Source organism: Carassius gibelio, chromosome B18 (genome assembly GCF_023724105.1).
Source record: "Carassius gibelio isolate Cgi1373 ecotype wild population from Czech Republic chromosome B18, carGib1.2-hapl.c, whole genome shotgun sequence".
Lineage (NCBI taxonomy): Eukaryota > Metazoa > Chordata > Actinopteri > Cypriniformes > Cyprinidae > Carassius > Carassius gibelio.
The window spans coordinates 275,210-285,209 of record NC_068413.1 but is presented as its reverse complement, the minus strand read 5'-3'; the positions used below and the strand labels follow the sequence as shown (position 1 = coordinate 285,209).

General features: G+C 41.8%; 1 protein-coding gene across 1 annotated transcript in view; it reads left to right on the top strand.

The window, feature by feature from the left end:
- Nucleotides 1-10,000, top strand: part of LOC127977335 (high affinity cAMP-specific and IBMX-insensitive 3',5'-cyclic phosphodiesterase 8A-like) — a 34,367-nt gene that overhangs the window by 12,100 nt on the left and 12,267 nt on the right. The window contains 6 exon segments of the mRNA XM_052582202.1: nt 174-230; nt 2,961-3,151; nt 3,752-3,808; nt 4,212-4,266; nt 4,515-4,603; nt 4,732-4,810. Of these exon segments, the coding sequence (XP_052438162.1) occupies nt 174-230; nt 2,961-3,151; nt 3,752-3,808; nt 4,212-4,266; nt 4,515-4,603; nt 4,732-4,810 (528 nt within the window).

The window sequence follows — 10,000 nt, the reverse complement described above, 5'->3', positions numbered from 1 at the left end:
GAATGAATCTGAAAATGCAGTGCAAGACATTGCTAACCATGAATCAGTGCTGTATGTGTATTGATTCTGGAATCATGTGCTGCATTCATCATCTCTGTGCTCCACAGATCACTGAGTGTGTGTGTGTGTGTGTGTGTGTGTGTGTGTGTGTGTGTTTTTGTCTGTTGTTTCAGAGCATGTTAACGGAGGTGCAGTTTGGACCAATGAAGCTCTATGAAGATCAGCTGCAGGTAACTTCTTCACTCTTACTCTATGTTCAAACGTTCTCTTAGAAGGGTTTCTGTAGAAATGCCACTAAACCGTGAGTGTGAACATCAGGCTTCCTGCTCATCATTGTGTGTGTGTGTGTGTGTGTGTTATATATTGGGAGTTTCATTATCGCTCATTAATACTTCAAGCTAAATTTAGGAAGGTTGAGTGAATCTGACCCGACTCCTGTATCCTGAGATTTCTGGATCTCCCGTGAGAAGATGTGAGTCCGCTGCTCTTCCACAGATTCATCAGAAGGATTCGACAGACCTGTAATGTGCAGAAACCCAGGAGCACAGAGACGGGGATCTGACATGCAGCTTCACACAGTGCCCTAAAATCCCAAACTCACTCCATTCACAGCCAGACTCTATGAGCCAGTCACAGGGTTTCCGCAGGTCCTAAAAAAGTTAGTTGTATCAAATTTAAGGCCTTAAAAAGTCGTAAATTGTACAGGAAAGTCTTAATTATGATTTGAAGAGATCTTAAATTTGAGGAAGGAAAGACCAGAATTGTGAAATGGCTGATTGTGACGATTAAACTACGAAAGGCTAATGTTATGATTTCATTTAGCGCTGTGTATTACCAGAGAAACAATTACATTTTACAGAACGCTCCACCTGCTGCAGAAGGATAGCGGTGTGCAGTGTGGTCTGCGAACCCTGCAATAGTATCGCAATTGTTGTTTTAACTCTGTACGATTTGATATTATCCAGTATACAGTGAAAAGCAAACAAAACGCCTCCAGAGCGGTGCATACATTACGTGATGAAGTCTAGCAGGTTAGACTAGTGCACGGAGACCTTTCAGGCAAGTCGTGCCACTCGGCCGCCATCTTGGCAACGCCTCCGGGCAGCTATTTCAGGATAACAAGACCAGTTCCTATCTAAATGAATGGGCAGAGAGTCAGAACTGCTCTTTCACTGGTCACTGCAACATAAAAACAGCATGTATAGAAACAGCAGTGAAATATGATAAAAATCGCAGAATTTTTTTTACTACTTTGCCCCAAAATAAGGATTAAAACACCTTTTTCCCCACAGGTTATACTTTTGCTACGCATGCGCAAGGGTTCCTCAACTGTACGCATACGTCAGTGGAACCAGACGATAGGCTTAAATGTTTCCCGGCTTGACCTTTTTAAAGCAGATGATTGGCTTTCCAGCTGGAGGGGCGGGACATGTGCACACAACCGCCATCTTTACCGTTACGGGTTTTCCGTATATAGTTAAAAGGAGGATTGAGGAAGTGATATATCTCTGATAAATTGTCTCTGACGTAGATCACTGAAAAGCTACGCAATATCACGTTCATTTTTGAAGGCGACCCATCTTGGATAATGAACGTGATATTGCGTGATATTTTCAGTCATCTACGGCTCTGTCTATTAAATGCCTCTCCATTTAAAAGCAGGTGATTTACTGACTAGATGCGCATGATCCTATCGTTAGATATATATCGCCCAGCCCTAGCGTTGGGTTGGTGTTAATGCTGGGTTAGCATTAATTAGCGTGAGGTTTGTATTAGCATTTGTGTTGGTGCTAGTATTCGTATAGAATTAGTGTTGTGTTAAAAAAAATAGCATTAAGATAATATTAGTTTTCGTATAACATTAATATTGGGTTAGCAATAGCATTGAGTTGCCGTTGGTGTTCATTTAGTATTAACGTCATGTTAGCAATAGTATTGAGTTAGTATTAGTGTTCATCAAGCATTAATGTTGGGTTAGCATTAGAGTTGGGTTGGTGTTGGTGTTAGTATTCGTTTAGCATTAGCATTGGGTTAGCAATAATATCTGTATTTCCATCCATTTTTGGAATATCACCTAAAAAGATGCAGGATGGAAACGCCAAGATGCGTGTAAATTCTTGTAAAAACTTTTGTGCACAATTGTGTAGGTTAAATTTTTATTATCTGATAAGAAAAAATGCACAAACTCCGATGGAAACACGTTTACTGTATAAATTCCAGCATGCTCATGTGGAACCCCTGACCGATCTCGTTCACAGCTATATGTTCTGGTCGTTCTGAAAGGCCCGAGCAAAGTCTGTCCTCAAAGTATTTCTGTGTAATTGTCACACGACTGCGTTCCTTTCTTCTGCTCGCTCTGAGGCGCAAGTCATTTATCATATATGAAATGTATTATATTCAGTGGCTTCTCCTACTTTTCTTTGTGATATTTAATGCCAATTTATCAGGAAGTGATGATTTTCTTCTCTTTGACTCATTGGATGGAAGTGGTGCTTTATTTGCAGATTTTTTAAGCAGTATTCCAGGTTTGCACATTAAAACTCACAAAAATCTTTGGATGGAAACATGGCTAAAGTTGGGTCAGCTTTAGCACTGGGGTTAGCGTTAGCGTGAGGTTAACCGTAAGTGTTTAGGTTTGTGCTGAGGTGTTGTGCCAGTTTTGCAGAGCTTTAATTACTGTTGGAAAGTGAAACCGTGATTTCCTTTTCCTGTTTTTGTCCTCCCAGCTGATCCCACATTCCCTCAGAACACACTCCGAGCGTCTGAGCCGTCCATCCACACAAACACAGTGTTTCATTCCAGCGAGTGATTCTTCTGAACCGTTCCAGTGAATCAGCTTGTATTCTGTTCCTGTTATTGAAGGACGTTGTTGTGGCTGAATGTGTGTTGGCCAGCACTGTCTCTCTCAGCACTGATGACGGATGTGTGTGTGTGTGTGTGTTTGTGTGTGTGTGTTGCAGGTGCTGTTAGTGTTTGCCAAAGATGATGCTCAGAGTAACAGCTTCTGCTGGGCGTGTGAACGCGCTGGTTTCAGGTGTAATGTGGCCCGAACACCAGAAGCGGCGCTGGAGAGTTTCCAGGAGAAGAACCACGATCTGATCATCATCGATCACAGACATTCCAGATACTTCGACGCTGAAGCGCTCTGTCGGTACGTTTCATTCCACCACAGAGGAACAGAGAAGGTGAAGGTTCTGGAAACTGATCAAGACATTGACTTGAAATCCTACTGAAGCAGCATGCACTGTGAAATAAATGGTTTATTTGAAGTACTGAGTCTAAATGTGACTCTAAACCTTCAGATCAGTTGTAATGTTGAGAAGTGTCAGACTAGCATTGTGACGTCACACGCTGTGGTCAAACGCTATAAAACATCATGTTTTTTCTTTAAAATGGTTACATTGTGTTAATGTATTTTGATCAGTGGGAATCAGTTTACTAAATAATGTAAACTTGACTGACTGCTTCACTTCCACTTTAACCGAACAGCACTTCAGTGTTGAAGAGCTGACTCTCAACTGTACGTTATATCTCGGGTATAAATGTACCACAATATAAATGATAATTAGTTAAAGTGTCATGTAACTACAAGAAATGATCTCCACCGGGATCCCACTGTATGCAGTGTTCACCTGCTTGAAAATGTTTTTTGTACATGTATTATGTTTCAGGTTTGTGTGTCTCAGAAATGCTGAAGTGTGTGTCGTTGTTGTCTCTAATCCTCATTTTTATACAATTGTGTTTTTCTCAGCTCAATTCGAAGCATCAGCTGCTCTCACAACACTGTGATTGTGGCTGTAGTGAAAAGGTTTGTGCCCAGATCTCGCTACCTCGCTCACTCTCCCTCTCGCTTGCTCACTCTCTGTCACTCACTCACTCACTCACTCACTCGCTCTCTCTCTCGCTCGCTCACTCACTCTCTCACTCACTCTCCGTCTCTCGCTCACGCTCTGTCTCTCGCTCACGCTCTCTCTCTTTCTCTGTCTCTCTCTCACACTCTCTCGCTCTCTCTCTCTCTCTTTCACTCTCTCTCGCTCTCTCTCTTTTGCTCACTCTCTCTCTCTCTCTCTCTCTCTCTCTCTCTCACACACACACACTGTTCAGACATCTTCACTTTAACATGCTTCATTGTATATAAATACCGTCACATATTTGGCCGTGGTTGTGTCTCTCTGTTATCATGTGATTTATTAAACGGTGTTCTTCTGAAGGCCGGATCGTGAAGAAGCCACTGTGATGCCACTGATATCAGCAGGATTTAACAGGGTGAGTGTGTGTGTGTGTGTGTGTGTCTGTAGTAGTGAGTTTAGTGTGACAAACACTGAGAACACATACAAAAGTGTTTGTGTATTATAAGTGCTTTCAGGTTTTCACACATTAGCATCAGTGGCTGATTTCGCGTAGCTGGAAGCGCCTGTGTTCATGTGTGTGTCTTTATGACGCTCTAGAGTCTCTCTGTGCTTCATTCAAGATCATTATGAATCGAGTGTGTTTGTGTGTCTGTCGTCACACAGCGATATGTGGAGAACTCAAACATGATGTCCTGTTATAACGAACTCCTCCAGCTCCATCACGGAGAAATACGAGCTCAGATCAAACTCAGGTGAGGCGCTCTCTTCATGACCCTTACAAGTGTGTGCTTTTGTTTAAGGGCCTTTTTGTCTTCTTCATCATGGACATTGTGTCTGATGATAGTTGTGTGTGTGTGTGTGTGTGTGTGTGTGTCCTCAGAGCCTGTAATGCTGTTTTTACTGCACTGGAACAGAGTCAGGAAGCCATTGAGATCAGCAGTGAAGATCAGATCATACAGGTACACACACACACACTCACTCTCACACACACACACACACTCTCTCTCTCTCTCTCTCTCTCTCTCTCACACACACACACACACACACACACACACACACGTGTCTCTACACTGAGGTTGAAGAACAAGTCAAATCAGACTCTATAATCTCAGATAGCAGCTGTAGATTGTGACGATGTCGTCAGGAAATAAGTAAATGTTTATTAATCCTAGTTATTAGTCATTTTTCATTTATAAAATGATTCGAGTTCATTATTCATGGGAATCGAAGTGACGTGTATCTAGTATGTGAATCTGCGGTCGTCATAGGATAACGATGCAGATGGTGACGTCTTGGGGGACGGCCCAGTTACCTTTATCTGGATGACGTGCGCTGCTCAAAGAATGGGAAGCGGCTGGCGGAAGTCAAGCCAGTGAGTGCACCTCGCGGAGCTCCGTTCGAAGACTCGCGATTTATTGTTTTATCCGAGGCAAAAGTGTATAATCTGCATCCTAATCAATCGCGCTCTGGATCATTAAAAGGAAATCATGGTATCCTCGTCATTGTGTTACAAGCGGATGGTCGTTTAGACGCTGCAGGGCTAACAGTACGAGTGAGCAGTTCTAAAACCTGGGCGGAATTGACGGATTGGGAGCCTCCAGTCTGTATACTAACTTCTGGGAAGTTCCAGCAAAACGTGGACCAGACTATTAAAAGTAAACGGAGTCGTGAGTACACTACTAGGCCAGTTCTGATGACTGTTTTCAAGTGACTTGACTGTTGACTGTTTTTTCATCATGGAGAAATGTATTTATATATGTTCTCCTTTATTGATGATGGGTACTATATGTATTAAATTGTTGTAATTATTACTGATTTTGTGACTTTATTACTGATTTTGTGACTTGGAATAATTTTGTTTCTTTTTTGTGGTTTTGTGGTGGGTAAATTTGTGAACTATTTTTTGTTGTGGTTGTTTTTTCTTTTTCAAACCAAAAAGTCATGTTTGAGACACTTGAAACGGTGTTGATGTTGTTAATATACATATTTGAATGAATTCTAGTTGTTTGTCATATTGATTGTAGTAGTGGTCTATTTAAGAGAGTTTCTTTTGGGTATTATTGCATTGCCATTTTTTTTTTCTCATATAAGTGAGGGGTTTTGTGAAGGACAAACCAGACTGCACAAGACCTTTGAACGTTTTCGTAAACTGAACTAAATTAATGACAGAAATTCTGTCTGGCACCCCAGCATAAAAGAAAACAACCTAAAACAAAGAGAGTGTGAAAACGTTACATAAAATGGCACCCCAGATGGGACCTAAATATTAAACACTTGTGAGAAGAAAAATGCACTCTCATCAGACCCTTTTCATTTCAATGACTAAAAACAACCCCTAATTCTTCAAGCAAAATGGCTGCATCTCCAAGTAGGTCTTGCCATGAAATGGAGGGAGATCGAAACCAAACCCTAAACAAGACTTTTAAAGAGGATCTTATGGATGTTATGGCTTTAGATCAAGATGGAATTCAATCCTTTCCTCCTAGTACCCTCCCTAACAGTACTTTGGAAGGTTTTCAGGCCATTTCATCTCAACGCACTCTGCTAGATATGGACTTAACAGGAAGTTTTGATCTCAGACCCCCAATATCATCTTCATCTCAACCCTCATTAGGATTAACTGGATTTATGGACACTCTGACTCTTCCGCAATTGAGTGAAATGACCAGAACACAATATCAGAGTCTAAAAGACACCTTGTTTACTGAAGTTGAAGAGCTGAAAAACACTATGGATACTCTCACCTTGCATGTTGATGCTGCATCTGTGAAACAAACTACAGAAATAAAACAGCTTATGAGTAATCAGTTTGAGTATTTCAGGAAAGAGTTTAATAATATGCTGCATTGGCAACTAAAGAATCATCATGCAGAGGTATTGAAGGATTTTAATACCGTAATGGAACCAATGGCTAATACTCTGGATCTCATACAAAAGACTACTGATCAATATACTCAACAAATGAATACCTTTCTTGCTCAGACAAGTTCAAATAGTAATTTACAGAAGGAACTCCACCAGTGTACACAACATTTTCATAAATTAGCTAAAGACATTGAAGCTCTCAAGTCATCACAGCAGAGTTCAGTGAAAGCCAATGTTTCTTCTACCATTACGTCACCTTCTGTTTCGACTGTTGTGGAAATGCCGGTGGTGAGTACCAGATTACAGCGACTCCATTCAACATTTCAAAGTGGTCTGGGTGACTCCGAACCTAATTCCACAAGTGAAGTGGTTACCACTGTTGAAGGTAGAGGACGTCTTTTGAGTAGACAGCCCGTGAAAATCCAGTTCCCATGCTTTGGCCGACTAGAAGACTGTGATGATCCATTGATCTTTCTGGAGAAATGTTATGATTTCATGGCTCTTCACCCTCTTTCTGATGAAGAAGTAATAGCAACCCTTAGGAATGTGCTCCATGGCACCGCTAGAGACTGGTGGGATGTTGCTCGACTTGAGACAAACACTTGGCAGGAGTTTGAAGCAAAGTTTCTTGCTGCCTTCTTGTCAGAAGATTATGAGGATGAGTTAGCGGAGAGAGTAAGAACACGTGTACAGCAGGAAGGTGAGAGCATACGAGATTTTGCTTACATGTACCGAGCTCTGTGCAAACGATGGAAGCCACAAATTGAAGAGGATGAAGTTATTAAGTTAATCTTGAAGAACATCAATCCTCGGATGGCAAGTCAACTTCGAAGTAATGGAGTCACTTCTGTGGATGGTTTAGTCCGTCTTGGACAACAGTTGGAAAAAGACAAAGAAAATCAATTACAGTATGAACAACAGAAAAAACCTTGGAAACACAGAATAAATAGTCCTGCTCAAAGTCAGTTGGCTAACCCAGTACCAGCTTCAGCATCACAGGACTCCTCTAAATCTCCCTTCTGTTGGCGGTGTAAGGGCCCTCATGCTCCAAATTCTTGTCCTCAGGGTGGGCCTGTTAAGAACAAAAACTATAAAGGTCAGCAAGGTCCAAATCCTGTTAAAGGTAACCATGATAATCATCCAACTGTTAGCACTGTCACTCATTTAGAGTCTTTATACTCACCTACTCATCCTTTCTCAACCTCTTTACCTCAGCAGATGATTGTTCCTGTAAATATTGATTCTTGGCAAGGCCAAGCTTTGGTTGACACAGGATCTTCATATACACTGTTAAATGAAAAATTGTGGGTAACCATGGGCTATCACACTCAACAGCTAAGACCATGGACTGAGGGTCCCATTTATTTGGCTGATGGAGGAGCCCGGCAACCATTAGGATGGGGTGAAGTTCAAATTGCAGTACAAACATTAACTGTTCCCTTACCAGTGGTTGTCCTAGCCCCACAGATGCTTGCCTTTCCTGTTGTGTTGGGTTTAGACTATCTGTTTTTCAGTGGCCTGCAAATGGACATCCGGAACAATGTCTATTGGTTTCATCCTGATAAAAAATATTATTTTCAGAAAAATGAAGCTCACTTCCATGAATGGCATAATTCTTCCCCTCTTGCTCTTTTTTCTGCGCTTCCCCCTGGTACCTCAAAGGAAGAACTAAACCTTCTGTATGTAGCGTGCCAAAACACCTGCCTAGATGAAAGAGGAAAGGAACGTTTTCTGATTCAACTCAAACAGAATTCTGATGTCTGCACAGATGTTTTGGGGAAAACAAGTGTTTTGACACACAGAGTTTATGTTAACCAAGATGTTCCTATAAGACAAAAGCCTTATCGTGTTTCTCCTACGAAACAGAAGGTCATCAAACAGCTGATTGATGAGATGTTAGCTGCTGATGTGATCGAGCCTTCCTCCTCAGCATGGTCTTCTCCAGTGGTATTGATTCCCAAGAAAACGGGTGGTTATCGTTTCTGCGTAGACTATCGGAAGATAAATTCAGTCTCTCAATCAGATGCCTATCCACTGCCTACAATCCAGGAAATTCTTGAGTCCTTGAGTGGTGCTGTTGTTTTTTCCACCTTGGACCTCAACAGTGGATATTGGCAGGTTCAAATGGAAGAGGACAGTCAAGATAAAACTGCCTTCATTTGCAGTCAGGGGCTATTTAATTTTAAGGTCATGGCTTTTGGTCTTAAAAATGCACCAGCGACCTTCCAGCGATTGATGGAGAGAGTCCTGGGAGAGCTACAGCGTAAGAACTGTTTTGTCTATTTGGACGATATAATCATCTACTCTTCATCAATAGAACAGCACTTTCATGACATCCAGGCTGTGTTGGATAAATTAAAAGAGGCTAACCTGACTGTTAATATGAAGAAAACGCATTTCTTCGGTACTTCTCTGAAGTTTCTTGGACACATTGTGACTGCTACAGGAATTAAGGCAGATCCAGAGAAAACTAGAGCAGTCCAAGATTTTCCTGTGCCAAAGAACATAAAGGAAGTCCAGAGATTTTTAGGCATGGCTGGTTGGTATCATAGGTTTGTACCACACTTTTCTCAAGTGGCTGAACCCCTGAATGCCTTAAAAAGGAAAGGTGTCAAATTCCTTTGGACTTCACAATGTCAAACTTCCTTCCAAGCTCTGAAACAGCTCCTTGTGTCTCCACCGGTGTTGGGACATCCTAATTTGAATTTACCCTTTGTCATCTACACTGATGCAAGTGAGGTTGGCTTAGGAGCTGTTCTTGTGCAACAAACAGGACTGGGCACTGAGGAGGTCCTGGCATTTGCCAGCCGTACTTTAAACCCGGCAGAAAGAAATTACACGACCACCGAGCAAGAATGTTTGGCAGTCGTGTGGGCCCTCGAAAAATGGAGGTACTACTTGGAAGGAAAATTCTTCATAGTCGTTACTGATCACTCTTCCTTGATGTGGGTCTTCAAAACACAGAAACCTAACACTCGTTTAATTCGGTGGGCTCTTCGACTCCAGGAATTCAACTTCACAGTGGAGCATAGGAAGGGGAAGTATAATACGGTTCCTGATGCTTTGTCTCGAGCTCCTGTTGACATTAATGAACCAGGCTTTCTGACTTGTTCCACTGCTGTATCTTTGAAGTTAGAAGTGAAATCCGAAAAAGAAGATCTGCCAATCTCTGACCATGACATCTGGAAGGCACAGCAGATGGATACTGACATTCACCATCTGTACGAACAAATAGTAGAATCAGGAGAAATCACTGTCAATTCCTCTACCAAATTTTCCATATT